Source organism: Magnolia sinica, chromosome 4, assembly GCF_029962835.1.
Source record: "Magnolia sinica isolate HGM2019 chromosome 4, MsV1, whole genome shotgun sequence".
Lineage (NCBI taxonomy): Eukaryota > Viridiplantae > Streptophyta > Magnoliopsida > Magnoliales > Magnoliaceae > Magnolia > Magnolia sinica.
In genome coordinates, this window is record NC_080576.1 from 113,378,287 (window position 1) to 113,396,208 (window position 17,922).

General features: G+C 41.2%; 1 protein-coding gene across 1 annotated transcript; it reads left to right on the top strand.

The window, feature by feature from the left end:
- The first annotated feature begins 559 nt into the window (after positions 1-559).
- Positions 560-17,709, top strand: LOC131243922 (neutral ceramidase 2-like). The gene is made up of 10 exons (XM_058243546.1): positions 560-761; positions 4,957-5,355; positions 6,354-6,562; positions 9,444-9,815; positions 9,954-10,218; positions 10,676-10,946; positions 11,504-11,629; positions 14,784-14,847; positions 15,462-15,631; positions 17,077-17,709. Exons 2-10 carry the CDS (start codon positions 5,012-5,014, stop codon positions 17,620-17,622), a joined length of 2,367 nt encoding a protein of 788 aa, XP_058099529.1. The 5' UTR covers positions 560-761; positions 4,957-5,011; the 3' UTR covers positions 17,623-17,709.
- The last annotated feature ends 213 nt before the right edge of the window (positions 17,710-17,922 follow it).

Below are 17,922 nucleotides of genomic sequence, written 5' to 3' on the forward strand. Positions count from 1 at the left end.
TGATGGACGGAGTGGATTTTATTTAAGTTAATTCATTTCCTCCATGTTAGAAAAAGTAACCCGGTCAGTACCTAGCGCGACGTACGCTTGCGTTTTCCGTTGCCGGATAGCAGAGTCTACTATACCCTGAAACGGAACAGACAGAGGGATCTTGGCAGCGTCGAACCCAGGATTTCCAGATTATACTCGGGCTTTGGATTCTAACAACCGGGCCCCATGATTTAGTAATCTAGACCGTTGGACCTCTCCATCCACAGTAGATAGGGCAATAATCAAACATTTTAAGTACTTGATTTATGTTTCAAAACATACGTATAGAAACGGTCCACATTCAATGAAAAAATTCCAAAATTTTCGGGTTTAGTATATTATGATATGGTTTTTAAAAAAATCAAAAGTAATATATTTATTGTGTATCTGATATTCCAACGGATGGGATTCACCATCCAATGGGCCTCACATGTCAGAAATAAAAACCAAGTATCTCGAGAAAATCCTCGGTCGAGGATCAATAATACTCCAAAGAAGTCAGAAAGGCTACTACTGGTAGATTTCAGTGGCATCTCTCTTCCGCTTTCACGCCACCAACCGATTACTGTTTTCGGGAGGAAAAATCGCTGCGTTCCGCTAACAGCAAAACGGACGGTCGTTGGCTTCTGCTTCCGTCTGTCGCAGTTCAATCGTACACATCCTTTTACATTAGAATCGGTCGGAGGGTAAGAAGACTACCAAGAGTTGCAACTGTCAATCGAGAGACTGAGGTACGTCACAGTCCTTTTCTTATTAGGGTTTTGGAAATTCCAGAGGTTTTTAGGGTTTCTGTATTCTTTTGCGCCTTTCCTCTGGAATTTCTGGGAAGTGGAATTGCAAGTACTGAATTCTGATGCACCAGAACCTGAGTGTTTCACTGAGTTAGTTTGTGCGTTTATAGCCCATGGATCGGGGATCCCGACCGTTGATTTGCAAGAACCTACAGTGGATGGTAGATCTGTAAAAAATTTCATAGATTAGACGGTTCTGAGCCTTGGATCAGTGGCCTGATGTTATACAGTTAAAAAAACAGAGCAAGTCGTCTGAACCAGTAGTTTTTGATCGGATGGATAATGCATCTGGGCCGTCTAATATCTCTTCTGGGAACTTACATGGTGTGCTACATCAAAATGGACATGCGGGAGGACAGTCCATGGTGCGGACCGTTCATTGGATGGTCCCTCCATGGATTGCCAACTGTCGTAAAACTTGCTGATCAGACGGTGTCAACCACAGCAGCTGTGAGCTACAAATGGATAGTAGAAAAGGCTGCTGGCGGCTTTCATCGTTGAACTGGAAAATGTCCATCAATTGAAAGGAGCGGGCCGTGCGATCCGTGCAATTTGTAGAGTACGGTCCAGCTATATTGAGACCCACTTCTGGATGGTCCAGTACATGGACCATTGGGTGCAGAACACCAGATATGGAAATCGGTGAGCTGTGCTCGAAGTTATCTCTATATTGTCATCAGGTCATCATCACAGCATTATCCCACCAATTGGGGTCGGCCAGCAAATCTTGCTCCGCCATTCCACTCTATCAAGGATCATATCCTCAGTTCAACCACAGGGTTATCAACATGGTGTGCCATAACGGCTGTTACGTAATGGTAACGGTGGCAACTGTTATGCGTTATGGGTTGGTAGTGGTTGTAATGACCATTATGGAAAAACGATCCCTTACAGCCCCCAAATTGCTCCGTAACGGTCTGTTATAGAGCCATACAGGTTTTCCTTAAAAGGAAAAGAAAAAAAGAAAAAAGAGGCCATAATGGCCTCAAACCTTACTTAACTGACTCCACTTAGGACCTTTTGGGCCTGCTCTTGCCCTTTTAGAGCCCTCAACTTGAACCAACTCACTCCTTAACAGTGTAGTTCTTGGTCTCCAACTCTCTCTAAACCATCTAAGTGTACTTTCCATTGCGTTATTATCTATTGGTGCTACCCCTAAGTTTCCTCAAATGCATCATGTATCTTTGTATTGTGATTCAGAAAATCTCGTAACAGTGTGAGACCATGGAAGAATTTAGATGTGCCTCTGGACTTTCCAAAGTCTACCCTTAGTGACCAACTCCCCATGTCCTAAAATCCCGAGAGACCCATTATCATGTTAACCAGCTGAAGATTCTGCAGCAACAGACAAATGAAACAAAACATACAAATGTTGATTCACTGGTACATTGCATATTGAAGCCCCACACGCGAAATGATAGCAGTGGACAGACTCCCAAAAGACTGACATGCATGCTAGAAAGTTGATAGCTTAGTGCATTGCTTGAGCATGGTGTGCAAAATTTTGGTGCTTTGTTTTTCTTTAAGTATTTGGAGCTCCTTGATTGCGGGTTTATGGTCAGGTTTTGATTTTGGAGTTGTGGAAATATGAGGAATTATAGGGTCCTCTAGGGCCAAGATTCCATACATGTCGAACACAGGGTCCGGTGATCCAGTGAGCCTCATCGTGGATGTGGGATGCCCCGAAAATCTCCCAAATGGGAAGATTCAAACCTTCAATTGCTTATTTCTGTTGAATATAGACCGTTGCTCATTTTTTATAGGGCATGTTTGGATAGTGAATTAAGACAATATTGTAACGTAAAAGCGTCATCTCTACAATTTTACTGTGTTTATTTAAACACGTAATTTGGTGGTCAAAGATGTACTAGGAGACATAAAAGAATTTGTAATCATTACAAATTTACATTGCAATGGAAATCTCCTATCCAAACATACGAATCACTGTATTTTTCCTGTTGTTTGACATCTCAATAATGTAAAAGTATCATCATTACATTTTTCCCACGCCTATCCAAACATGGGAAATTGCAGTCAAATTGCCTATTGACTAGGAGATAGTTATTGTAATTTGTTATCACTGCACCTTTTCAATTCATTACAGTTGTAATTCGCTATCCAAAAGAGCGTTTATGAACTATATATTAGTACTTTGTAGGTCTCTGATCGAAGGGTTAGGATCTTCCAGTTTTTGTGATTTTGGGGTCATGATCATTTCATGGTGGAGCTTCCAGTCCAGATCATCGTTTAAAAACTTGTCAATTTGACTCTAAACTCAACCGAGTTGACTCGATTGAATTTTAGTGCCTTTACAGAAATTTATTTAAATTGATTTTTTTTTTTCGAGTCTCATCGAGTTCTATGGGCTTTTTCTAGGGTTTTCATCATCATCATCACCATCATCATCTAACCCTTATCCCAATTAATTGGGTTGGCTACATGAATCCGATTTTGCCATTCCATCAATCAAGGAGACCTTTAGTAAGACCGTAGGTCTTCAAGTTTTTTCTCACTACCTCCATCCACATCCTTTTGGGTCTTCCCCTTTCCCTTTTAGAGCCTTCAACTTGTACCAACGCCAAACCGGCTCAATTCTTGGTCTCTATTGCACATGACAAACCATCCAAGTTTACTTTCCCACATCTTATTACCTATTGGAACTACTGGGTTTCCCCCAATTCCTTAATTCCTAATTTTGTCCTTTCTTTTCTTGCCACTCATCCATCTCAACATCCTAATTTCGACTACACTCATCCTATGAACATGTTGATCTTTAATGGCCCATAAAGCATGGCTGGTTTTATAGTTATCCTATAAAATTTCCTTTCAATTTGAGTGGTACTTGGCAAACATACAACTCTAAAGGCACTTTCTAGGGAATTTCATATTTTTATTAATTTATAAATTTTATAAAATATTGTTAGATTTGAAAGTAATTAACAGTTAAGTTTTTTTTACCTTCGAGTTCTTTGCTGAGTCTTCGCATTAACTGGACTTGATGAGCTTTTGAGTAGAGTTTTTGGGTTTTCAAACCATTGTGTAGATCACTGGATCATGGGGAACTATGCAAACTAGGGGGTATGGCAGAGTGAAAGAAAGATGGGACTTGGTAGAGAGATCGGGAAGGAAAAGGGTGTGCGCACCATGTAGAGAGTGAGACAAAGAGGGTGCTGCCTACACATGAAGAGAGAAATGGTGGGGCCTACTCGCAGGTTGCGGTCGACTTGGATAGAGAGAGATTGAGCGGGTAAAATTTCAGCCGCTGGCTTTTTCAAGGGAAAATCTTAGCCATAGATCGCCAGCAGCCCCACCCTCCAAATTGCCAAAATACCCTTATCATTAAATTGAATGCCTTACCATGTCCTTTAAATATTCAATGTTTAGTGCTCTCAGCTCTCAAAAAACTAATTGCATCAGTAAAATTGGCACCCACTAATTGCATTATATATAGAAGAGATCTTTTTTGAAGTATTATATATAGTAGAGATATTGAGGCTCAGTATATGATAATTGCCCTTGAGATATTGCTTTCTTTTGCTTCGTTAGAACAGGGAAATAACACTTAGGTCACGTTTGCATACACTATTAAATTCAATTGCAATAATTAGTCCAATAGTGAGAGTAACCAAGGTTACCTCCCTTAGCATTCATATTCAGGGACTACTCAAGATTGTGATTGTGTTATGTTACGTACAAGTCGGTCCTGAAAGTAACTAACTGTAATTTGACGGCTACTCTCTTATTATTGTGATTTATGAATGCCAAGGCAATTTGCGATTTGTTCAGTTCTTTCTATTGAGCTGATTACTGCAATTCAATCCAATGGTGCATCCAAAACAACCTCATGTACAGTTGACCAGTTTATCCAGATTTGCATTGCTCTGATATTTGACATGCTTCCTATACCTCGCTTTTGCTTATTTAACTGTTGGAATATTTGCAATGGATTCCCTACGCAGACTTTTAGCTCAAATTGTTATCCATGGATTTGTTTGTTTTCATGAATTATACACAAGTATTTGAATTACAAATTGTTGCCACATTTGTATAATTCTCCTTCCATTATTCAAAATTTAAGCCGATGCTAGTTATTTTCGATTGGTGCAAATGCTAAGGAGGTGGTTTCTTGTTTCAGCTAAAGGAAAATGGGCAGCATTGAATGAGGGTATTGAGTCTCTTTGGTAGCTGCAATGGATTTATCTTCTCCCTTCTACCGCCACATTCTGGGGCCATGTTCACATTTCCGGTTCTGCATTTTGCTACTGCTCTTTCTACATGACTGCAGGGGAGTGCTCTCTGATTCCAATTACTTGATTGGGCTGGGAAGCTATGACATAACAGGACCTGCAGCAGATGTCAACATGATGGGATATGCTAATCCTGAACAAACTACATCTGGAATTCACTTTAGGCTGCGGGCCCGAACATTTATTGTGGCTAAGCCTCAGGGGAAACGGGTCCTATTTGTTAATCTCGATGCATGCATGGCCTCACAAATAATCACAATTAAAGTGCTTGAGAGACTGAAAGCAAGGTAGTTATGATCTGATTATGTTTTAATCCCCTCTCATTGTGTGCTACTAATTTCTAAATTGCTAAACTAAATTAGTCTAAAACCAAGATCGAAAGGCTAATTCTTTCATCCTGTGTGGAATGGGCGCTAATTCAGCCAGATTTTGTGAGGCAATCATATTTGCATATCTTTAAGGACGGGGATTCAATTGTTTTTGTGTAATTCCTTCTCTCTTCGAGCCGTAGGTGTCATCCTCTCCTTATATGGCTGTTTTTTGGCCTTATTGCAATTATGTTTTCTCCCATTAGGGTCACCTGTTTCTGGGGGATTGAGAAGCTAAGTTCACTATGTTTTGAAGTGAGAAAGTTCACTGCTAGCATTTACAATGTTTTTCTCTGGATAGCTCTCGGGTTTTTAAGCCCAAGCATTTGACTGAAACTTTATCATGTCTGTTATTTTATGCTTCTTCATTCTCCTATTCCTTCTTTTCACCTTATAAATATTATGTTTGGATGTCTTTAGTATGACAGCATTATGAGGGATCACCCTCCATATCTTCGTATCTTGATGTCGATCTATCTGTGGATTTTTTATTATTAGTAATTTTAGTGCTCGGACTGTCAATAGCCCACATGGGCCAAGCAAAAGAAATTTTTTTGAATAGGTCTGGCTTGGCTTCAAAATCCACAGCTACAACCCCCCTCCACACACACACACACACAAAAAATTCCAGCGAGTCATGACTCAACTTGAGTTGATCTGAATAAATGAGGCTAAAAACCAGATTGATGACCCTAGTTACTGCAGTTTGCACATCAATTCCTTGGCTTTGCAATTTTTTAGTTACAAAGAACATCTTAAATCCTTATTTAGGTAATCACATAAGGATGAATCTAAAGTTTGCTTGTTCCGTTTGAGTTTTGTCTGCAAAATTGATTTTTCTGTAGTTACTCTTGTTGCTACAGCATTCTGGAGAATTTTGTATTATGCTTTTTCTTTTTTCTTTTATTTTTTCGCAGGTATGGGGACCTATATAATGAACGGAATGTGGCAATCAGTGGCATTCACACACATGCCGGGCCTGGGGGCTACCTTCAGTATGTCATATATATCATAACGTCTCTTGGATTTGTACGCCAGTCGTTTGACGTAATTGTCAATGGCATTGAGAAAAGCATTATACAAGCTCATGAAAATCTTCGTCCAGGATCGATTTTTGTTAATCAAGGTACGAAAGAAAATCCATTTTTTCATTGCCCTGTATTAAATGCCTCCCTATATTCTGTCAAATATACAGACGTTGATGGTCATCTGGATTTCTGAAAATGGGGTAGGCGCAATGTATGAAATAGTATTTGTTTCAAACGGTTACTGTCATTGGAAGACTGTTGAGTTCCAACCATCTTAGCAAGAGACATGCAAGTTTCTTGGTCACTTCAGTTCATGTGCTATAAATGAAAAGGGGCTTCTTTAACAGAGGGATAGCTTTGAAGAAGATGATGCTGAAAGAAGACAAGTTCTTGTTTTTTGTTATCTTCATTTGTAAAAGCTGGATTTCTTGATGAAGAAATTAATGCTTGCTAGTTCTTGATACATGTACTTACTCCTTTAAAAGACTCATGACTGCCGCCATGCTGCTACTATTTTGAGCTAGACTTTAACCTTTGAACTGTTGCAGTTTTATGCTTATGTTTTTCCTAACTCTCCAGTTTATAATCAGGCATACCCAAATCCATCTCCTCTTCACCCTGCAATTTGTGTTGGATGATTCCATTTCAAGAGATCCTCCCAAACCTGTAGTGAGTGTATACTAAATATGCATGTAGGTGCATGCTGAATAAGCATGTAGATGGATGCATATCATGATGGATGCTTGTTTGCATATTTGTACTGGTTTACATGTATTCTTGGTCGATGTTTGGATGTTCACTGGTGGTAGTTTACTTTGGACATTTCCCTGTATGTAGCCCTCTCAGCGGATTTTTTTTTTTTTTTTTTAATCTTCTTTTCTTTTTAAGTTAAGCTGGGCTCAAACCTGAGGCCTCAATGTCAAAAATGCCACATGGGCCCGAACCTGGGGCGACAACTACAACCTTTCCAGCTGGAGTTCTTGTAACTGTGATCTTTTATGTTACTGGTTATTGAAAATGGCCTGCATAGGATGTTGATAAGTCAGGGTTGTAATTTTGGCTAGAATCCTCTGTTACACCATTCTTTTTCTTCACTAGTGCAGGACACTTACACAACTCCCTCCGTGAACTATTAACCAGCTATATACTTAGAAGTTCAATCCCAATTATTGATTTCCCATCATGTACTAATACACCAAAGTTAGCCCTTACACCTGGATATTCTAATAATAAAACAAAACCGAGGTTTTAAATATGTGTATCAGGTATCATATCATTCACCACCAATACAGCCTTGTATCATCCCCCCATCGAGCTGTTTTGTGCCAATATGGGCCGATACAACTGTGTCGTTCATGGTCAATACATTATTTATCGGGCAATACATGCTAGTTTCGGACAATACTTTAAACCTTGAACAAAACCGTTATGCCATTATAAGCCCTATGCATACCAATTTTGGACAATACTCTAAACCTTGAACACAACTGTTACAGCTTTATAATTATTCACCATATGATCACACTTATTATGCTTGCCTAGCACATTTGGGGTTACTTGTGCCTCTGTAGTTTTATGTGATCTCCACATACTAATCAAACTTAAAGGGGAGATTTTATAGGATAACTATAAAGACCAGCCATGCTTTAGGGGGCAAAATGTTAGGCAATCAAGAAACAACATGTACATGGGATGAGTGTAACTGAAATGAGGATGTTGAGATGGATGAGTTGCAAAATGAGGAAGGATAGAATTATAACTGAATGCATTCAAGGGAATGTAGGAGTAGCTCCGATAAGTAAAAGATGAGGGAAAATAGACTTTAGATAGTCTGGCCATGTGCAATGGAGACCAATATCTACAGTGGCTAGAAGTTTTTTCCCAGCTGATGGCTCTAAAAGGGCAAGGGGAAGGCCCAAAAAGATGTGGGTGGAGGATGGAGGTAGTTAGAAAATTTCAATGACCTACAGTTTAACTAAGGATATATATGGTTTGTGGTAGAGTGGAATGGAGGCACAATATTCTTGTAGCCAACCCCAATTAGTTGGGATAATGCTGAGATGATGATGATGTCATTTGGTATTACTTGTTCTGTCACCATTTTGCTAGAATTTAATGGGTGGAAATATGATCTTATGTTGAAAATCATGTCTACTATTGGTGAACCTCATCTCTATCTTACCAACTCTTTATACCTTGAAAGAGTGTCCCGCTAGATCCCACTGCCTCCCATGAGTCATAGTAAGTGGGCCCATGCCTTTTATCACCATAGAGATTTCTTTACTTGGAAGTCCTCAACTGTATGTTGGCAGTCTTATTTTTAACAAGGCATATCACCACAGAGAATTCTTTACTTGGAAGTCTTCAACCGTTTCCGTATGGTGACAGTCTTATTTTTAACAAGGCATGGTGAACATGCTCATTGATCTGGATTATCCAATCAATTAGTGACGCTTGGATTGGCCATAGCCCTAAAGTCAAACTGATTGGAAGATAGTAAACATCCAAGCAAGTGGCTTCATTGATTAGAAGGCCAATAAACTTATAGGCAGTGTCCACAACAAAATCCTTTGACCAGATTGCTTGGATCAAAGGGCAATATTGTTTGGCTTGATAATTTTCCAAGCTTAATTTTCATGGTTCCGTCTATGGAACTAACCATGGATTTCTATAGTTTCCTTGTTGACTCGAATCTTATCTCGTTTTACTTTGTCTTCATTTCTTTCTGCTGATGTAAAGTAGTAGGAATGTAGGATGATCTTGATTTCTCATGGAAATTGAATTTCCACTCTGAAAATCACCACCTAGGCCTGCGGTATCATAGCTTAGATCTTCCTAGGCCTGTTTGTCAGTGTCCTTTTGCTGTGGATCATGTTTGGGACATCTTTCACCTTATAATGTCTTTGAAAATGTCGTTCCCCTTCTTTTCCTCTACTAATTTCATAATCTGTTGGCTACTGATTTATATGTGATTTACAGGTGAGCTCCTAGATGCTGGTATAAACCGTAGTCCCAGTGCTTATCTTAATAATCCTCCAGAGGAACAGAGCCAATACAAGTACGACGTTGACAAGGAGATGACTCTCTTGAAGTTTGTAGATGATGAGTGGGGGCCAGTAGGTAGTTTTAACTGGTTCCCAACTCACGGAACTTCCATGAGCCGTACAAACTCATTAATAAGTGGTGACAACAAAGGCGCTGCGGCACGTTTTATGGAGGACTGGTCTAAACAGAATGGCTTTCTCGAAGGCATTGAAGGCACACACCCTGAGGGATCTGGCATCGGCCATAGTGAAATGGATGGGATTCCTCGGCGAGTCTCAAACATAATCCCCAACATGCATGATAACCGTGGGTTTATAATCATCGTTTCTATCACACCACTTCCCATGTTTTCTTCCCCTGAAAAAGCTGATTCTGAATGTTGGTTATATGCACTAAGTTTGTTTTATTTTGACATGCATAAGTTTATTTTATTTTGACATGCAGATGATGAGATGACCGAGCGTGCAGCCTCCTTCCAGGCTTCTGGTGGAAGGCCAGCAACAAGGTCCATGAGTGTCCGTCGGCGTGTCAGGCGTGTTCTCGAGCAGAGTGGCCAACCAACATTTGTATCTGCGTTTTGTCAATCAAATTGTGGTGATGTTAGCCCAAATGTGTTTGGTGCATTCTGCATAGACACCGGGCTACCTTGTGATTTCAACCACAGTACCTGTGGCGGAAAGAATGAGTTGTGCTATGGCCGTGGCCCAGGGTAGTTACCGTTCCGCTTGCTTGAGCTCTAGACTTGTTTATGCATGCAATTGGAAGCATTATATGTTGGTTGAATAAAAGAAACTATATTTTCCTGTTCAACCTGGCAATGATACAGGTGGGGCCCACCTTTCATTAATCTTAAGTATTTGAACTGATGAGCCCCATCACGAAATGGGCTGTTCCCCAATATCTTCCCTATCGGGTGGTCCTAGCCATGTGGTGGACAAATACAACTAATGCTCCACATTTAACTATTTGCCAATTGGATGGTCAGGATCTGATGTTGGGGCATCTACCATCCACCATGGACCCACCATATGGATGACTTGGATCACCAGAAGGTGGGTTCCACATTTACAGTTTGTTGTGCCAAACAAATGGTCGATCGAGGGCTGTATATTTCCTCCAAATATCTGTTCGATTTTGAAATGTAATTTTTTGCCCTCAACTTTCAGTTACCCAGATGAATTTGAAAGTACCCGCATGATCGGAGAGAGGCAATTTAGGAAAGCCGTGGAACTGTTCAAAGAAGCATCCGAACAGTTGAAGGGGGAGGTTGATTATCGTCACACGTATTTGGATCTCTCAAATCTTAACGTCACAACCCCTTCAAGTGGAGAAGGTAATGGTGCCGTCACAACATGCCCTGCTGCCTTGGGGTTTGCTTTTGCTGCAGGGACCACTGATGGTCCTGGAGCTTTTGATTTCAAGCAAGGAGATGACCAGGTAACGGATACAGATGATATGTAGTAATATACAACATGGCTCTTATTATTTCTATAAGAATGGTGGAATGCACTCATGCTCAACTGCTCTGATCCATCATCATCATCATCATCTAAGCCTTATCCCAACTGATTGGGGTCTGCTACACGAATCCTATTCTGCTGGTCTGTGCACTCTATTGAGGACCATAACTTACAGTTAGACCAGAGGACAAGTCTTTTCTTACTACCTCCCCCATGTTCTTTTGGGCCTTCCCCTTGCCCTTTTAGAGCCTTAAACCAACTCACTCTGCAGTTCTTGGTGTCTGTTGCACATGAACAAACCATCGAAAGTCTACATTCCCTCATCTTATTACCTATTCGTGCTACTCCTAAGCATGGTTTTTTTGACTCAGGGACTCGTATTGCCTTATTTGGTCTTAGGTCGACTCATGGCCGGACAAGTTGTATCCAGCTTGTTCAAGTCCTAAAACCATGCTCCTAAGTTTCCTTGAATGTATTCATTTCTAATTATATCCTTCCTCGCCTATTGTTTTGATTGATGCCCTTTATTTTCAGGGTAATCCATTCTGGAGGTTGGTGCGGAACTTGCTAAAATCACCTACTAAGGAACAAATTTCTTGCCAACATCCAAAGCCAATTTTACTTGATACGGGTGAAATGAAAGAACCATATGACTGGGCGGTGAGTTATGTTCTCTTTTCTAAATCCACTGTTTGATATGTGAGAGATGTTATATCATCTCATGATTCTTATCCAATAAAACTTCCATGTTGGTTGGTCTATAGTGGATTGATGTTAGATGCATGTTTACATGGGGCATTTAGCAAAGATCCTCTGGTTGATGTTCCATTAAATGGATTAAGGTTTCATGGTTGGTTCTCGTTAACTGTAACTTGACTAAACTTGACCACCCAAAAGAATGTTCAGGAGTTATATGATAGGCTGTGCAGGACGATTGATATTCAGGCACCCAGAAATTGACACGTGGAATATATTAACTCAAATAAACTAGATTACACAGCCCATTGTTTTTTATTTTTAAGATAAATAAATTTATTAGGCCACTACCAAAAACAAAAACAAAAACAAAACAATAGTAGTGCAAGGGTAGTGAAGGAGTAGATGATCCACTATTTCCGCTTTTGCAAGATAAAGAAGACAAACATTTTTTATTTTTTTTCTTGGGGGGGGGGGTTGGTGCGCAGCATACTTCATACTTCTGCACTAGACCGGTGAAGCTAAGAGAACTTTGAACTACAAAGAAAGATTTCACCGAGAAGGCTCCGGACTTTTCATGGCTCCAATATAGTGAATCCACAATCCCGGGGACAAGCAAAAGGCCCTGCAATTGCAAAAGAAGACCTTGATAAGTCTTCGATTTCCTCATCTCTCAAATTTCTCTGGAATGGGATAATCCACACTCCTCTAGATTCAACAGTCGAGAAGCACTCAGCGACCGAGATTTCGAGGCTAGGACAAAGATTAGCCGAGGCTGGGAAGGAAGATCTCAAGGTGGGGACTCCACACCAAGGGTCTAACCAAAATCTAACTCTCTCACCGTTACCAGTAGAAAAGCTCAGATTTTGGAACACCTGAACAACCACCCTAGCAATATCCTTCCACAAGGCAAAGGCATGAGAGGACCTTTTTGTCCACCAACCCCTTGGCTCGATGTCGTGTTTGGCCTCGATAACAGATTTCCATAGAATACCATCTTTCGTGCCAAACTTCCTTGCCCACTTAACAGGGTTGAATTAACCATGTCAAGACATTTGATACCTGCCCCTCCTTCCAAGACCGGTCTACACACCTCATCCCACTTGAGAAGGGGGAATTTCTTTGTCGAAGAGCCCCCTTGCCAAAGGAAATCCCTCTGGAGCTTCTCAATCCGGAGAAGAACCAATTCGGAACATTATTAGAGAGAGAGAGAGAGAGAGTACACCAGATGGTTAGAGAGTCTTTAATCAAGGTGATTCTACCCCCCAAAGATAGAAGATTGCTTTTCCAAGGGGATGGCTTTCTCTCCATCTTCTCTAAGACTTTGTCCTAAAGGTGTAAAGCCGGTTTACCGATACAGAGAGGCAGACCCAACTAGGTTGACGGGAGGGATTCCACCCAGCAACCAAAGGCGGCGACCATATCAGACACATCCTCCTTGGACAAATGATTTCCGAGATACTCTTAGCCCGGTTGACTTTCTGACTTGAAACCACTTCGAACAAGCACACTGCCATAACCAAACAATCCACGATAGACTCTGGAGGCTCACAAAACAACAATTTATTATCTGCAAATTCCAAATGGTTAATTCTTCAGGGGAGATTATCCACAAAGAACCCATGGTAAAGTCCCACCTCCTGACCCTTCGACGGCATTTTACTCAAAGGCTTCAGGCACTACAATAAACAAAAAGGGGGAGAGCAAGTCCTCCTGCTGAAGACCCTAAGTGGCCTTGAAGAAACCGAAAGAGGAGCCATTGACAATAACTGAAAATTTGGCAGAGGATACACAATTATGAATCCAAAATCTCCACTTGTCCCCAAATCCCAAACAATCAATACCAAGTCACAATCCCAAGATCAGATTGTTGAACAATCCTAACCTTCGATTTGTGGACACTTATTTGTGGAAATAGGACCATTGGATACCTTTTCATTTTTAACCATCCAATAACTATCCACCAATGCATAGTCAGATAATTAAATAGGCTTCATTTTTTGTTCATGATACATGTACACTGGGTACAATAATTTGGATGGCTCATTTGACTACTTGTATGCCACGTTTGGTAATTCAGTACCTGTGTATCATACATCACACTTGCTGGAGTATCAAAGTTCATCTCAAGAATGTTACAACCAATGTTATACTTCTTACAGAATTAGGAGACTGCTGTTGAATAAATGTTACTTGGCCCTTTGAGCTATGCATAGGAATGTCCATGCCTTGATATAATAATAATAATAAAGTAACACTTGCTTCTGACATCTGGTTGATCAGTAGTTTCCAATTGTTTTTCAAGGAATTACACATGCATGGGCCATAAGTTTATACATTTCACTCAGATTTTCCATTTGTACAAGGTGGGGCCCATGTTGGAGTGGTATATTACTTGATATATGGACCACACGGTGGATGGTTCGTGTGGCAAAAATCTTCCAGATGGAAATATCCTAACTGTTCAATTCATAGCTAGCCAATAGATGATGAAGAATGAAAATACAGCACTTGTCCACATTCAAGTGAAAATAACCTGAACATCCACTGACAATGAGCTTGCGGATGTGGATTCTGGGCGTTTAGTGCATGGGTTGCTGGTGGTGGGGACCATCTTATCAACGGTTTGGATCACTAAACACCAAGCTACTACTCGAACTCTCGGACTGACTGTTGTGCCACATCTCTTACCCTTTGCATCCCTGATCAAGGTATTCCAAAATGGTTATGTAACAGCCATGACGACCTTTATGTAACAGCAACTGTAGTAACCGGTCTGCGTTATGGGGTCCTAACACCCTTAACAGCCATTAGGGAAAAAAATGACCCGTAAAAAAAAAAAAAAACAGAGAGAGAGAGAGAGAGGCCATTAACAATGGTGGCTGTAACCGTTATGGAATACCGTGTCCTTGATACCTTTGACCAATCAGTCCTTTGCTACGGGAGTTCCTCCTCATTGCACATTGCATGCTTGTCGTCCTTGCAAATAGAATTCCGTAAATGTTCCGTAATGCATGTAACGCCTTGTGGTTATTTGGTTTAATTTTGCTTTCCACATGCATCATGACCACCATCACCGCCGTTACTTACAAGTATTATCTTATCATAATTTCTGCAGCCTTCAATACTCCCAATTCAAATTCTTAGGATTGGCCAGCTGGTTATTCTCAGCGTACCTGGAGGTAGCATCCATCCTTTACTCACATTCCTTGAGCATGACATGCATGTGCGCCCGCTTATCCACTCACATGCACACAAACACCCATACACACTATCGTTTTTTGCAATTTCTTCATGCTCAGAGTAATATTTAAAAATAAAAATAAAACTCAGCGTCTTTTGTTTTTTGTTTCTTTGCAACATATGATTCAAAACAAGTCAAACCTCTGATTCTCTGCAGGGGTGCAACTCAGGTGGGTTGGGTTGAGGGTTAACTCAAGCCTAATCCGACCTCAATGAGGACCTAACTTGCAACCCAACCCAACCTGAGGTTCTCAACGTGAACCCATTCTGAATTCCTCTATATTCAACACTAAACCAACCCGACCTGACCCATATGCATGTGATTATTTCCATCTGACCACACCCAACCCAAGTTTGCTCAACTGAAACACAACCTGGTTTCAAATTGGTTGGAGTTTTCCAAACCTAAACCCAACCCGAGGATCCTGACAACCAGACCTTGACCTGGCCCAAACTGAACTCAGGTTCGATCGGTCAGGGTGGGTCGGTCTGGTTCGGGTCAAACAGGACCCAAATTGCAGTCCTAATTCTCTGCATCTTTTCTTAATTGCAGAGTTCACTACAATGGCTGGTAGGCGTCTCCGTGATGCTGTGAAAATGGTACTTACTAATGGAGGCAATGGGGAATTCGACAGCAATGTTCATGTCGTTATTGCTGGGCTGACGAACACATACTCCCAGTATGTGACCACCTTTGAGGAGTACCAGATCCAAAGATATGAGGTATTCCCAGATATGTGACCACCTTTGAGGAGTACCAGATCCAAAGATATGAGGTATTCCCAGATATGTGACCACCTTTGGCGAACACATACTCCCAGTATGTGACCACCTTTGAGGAGTACCATCTCCATAAAAAAAAAAAAAGATATGAGGTATTCGTCATAGATCAATCATATGTAACCGTCTCTGTGAAAGAGTCCTGCATATAAATATGATATAATGAATGTAAAATCATTTGATCTATCTTTGGAGGCTTTGGACATTAAACTGAATTGTGAAAATTCAGTTCAGTATATAGAGGGACCACACTGTAATGACATCTTGACATTGTTTGCAAATTGCAGTTAGGAACCGTTTGGATGCACCCTCCAAAGGAGCGTATGATGCCCAAAACGGCATTTTGAGCCAAACCCCAGTTTGTGATGTGCATTTTGATGCATTTTCACAAACCCTGCCTCATCCCCAACTCAGCAATATAGGCGCTAAAAAGCTGATTGGTTTTTGTCGAGTCAACTGAAAAAGTAGGCTTGAAAACCCCTTCCGCAGAAGTGCATCCAAATGGGCCCTTAAGTTCCTTTCAACTCCAACTTGGAAATTAGGAAATAGCAGTTTGAAGCCTAGGCCATTACAATTTTTTTCCAAGAATAGATATTTGCCAATTCCACAGCTGTACATGCCGCCACATGTACCTACATGACATACCGATGTGCGATTGAAGGCCACCATTTGGTGGGTCCTACTGTGTAGGTGCCATGGCCCCAAAATAAGGTCAGTTACTGATCAGGCGTGCCTTAGATTATCAAACAAATGGATGGCCAAAATGAACTTGGACGAGTTTCTCGATGTCATCCATTCGTTTTCAACATTGTGGCCCACACGATAAGAGGACCAGATTGCTCTTTGGGCCTGGGCATCTACACAATGGAAATCACCTGATGGACAACTTAAACCATTGCATGTTGATCCATTTGTGTCCAGATTCATCTATTGCATGCCTTACATGCTGTAGATTCTACTCACAAAATCAAGAAGAGACAATTATGCATGCATACATGCACCATGTACATTATGGATTGACGACTCAGACTCAGTCAGACCTGATCCGGTTCAACTCCATGAGTCACCTGCAACTTGGCCAAGTCGGACTTATTCATCCTGCCTCAGGCAAATCATGACCTGACTCGAGACCAGATGAGTCAATCTGAGTCGCGGATTCTTAAATTCATGTACATGCGCCATATAAATCTAACTTTCATCTGATCCCAAGCATGCTGTAATTGTGGCTATCAGTTTTACATGCACCATCCTACGTTTCTGCCATGGCCCATTTCCAGCACTGTGAGGCACTGGTCATTCCGTGCTGTTAAAAAGACTAAAATACCTTTGTATAGTTGGGTTATATTCTTACAAGAGAGCAGTTTGACAGATCTGTTTTGACTTCTCAGGGAGCCTCGACATTGTTTGGTCCGCACACTCTCAGTGCCTACATTCAGGAGTTCAAGAAGCTGGCAGCAGCTCTGATCAGTGGCCTGAGCGTCGAACCAGGCCCACAGCCCCCAGACCTCTTGGACAAGCAACTAGGCTTCCTGGGGCCGGTGGTTGCAGACTCGACGCCAATTGGCATCAAGTTCGGAGATGTCAGCGTTGATGTTCCGAAGAATGCTACTTTCAAGAGGGGCGAGAATGTAATGGTCACTTTCTGGTCTGCATGCCCGAGGAACGATCTCATGACCGAGGGGACATTTGCTCTTGTGGAGATCCTACGTGACGGGACATGGGCCTCGGCCTATGATGATGATGATTTCTGTCTACTGTTCAAGTGGTCACGGCCATGGAAACTGAGTACACGTAGCCATGCAACTATAGAGTGGAGGATTCCTGAATTGGCAGTTCCGGGCATGTACCGGATAAGGCATTTCGGTGCATCGAAAAGATTGTTTGGGTCAATTCGCCATTTCACAGGTGTATCAGGTACGTTCAATGTGATCTAGTGGGCCACACTTGTCTGTTAATACAGTTATGGTATACATGCTCTAGTCTCAAGTATCATGGTTGATACGACCTGTATTTCTGCTGTATACATATGGGCAGGTCAACCAAAACAATCCAAACTGAGGCCCACGTAACTTAAAAAATCGTATAAATAGGAAGATCTTCACCGTCTGATTAGTGAACTTTGGCCCATTTAATGGGTGACATCTTTTCGTTATGTAGATTATATTATTTCTCACATGGACCATATGTATGAGATCCCACATGGCTCATCAAGTAGGCCTATGTTCCTGATCTTG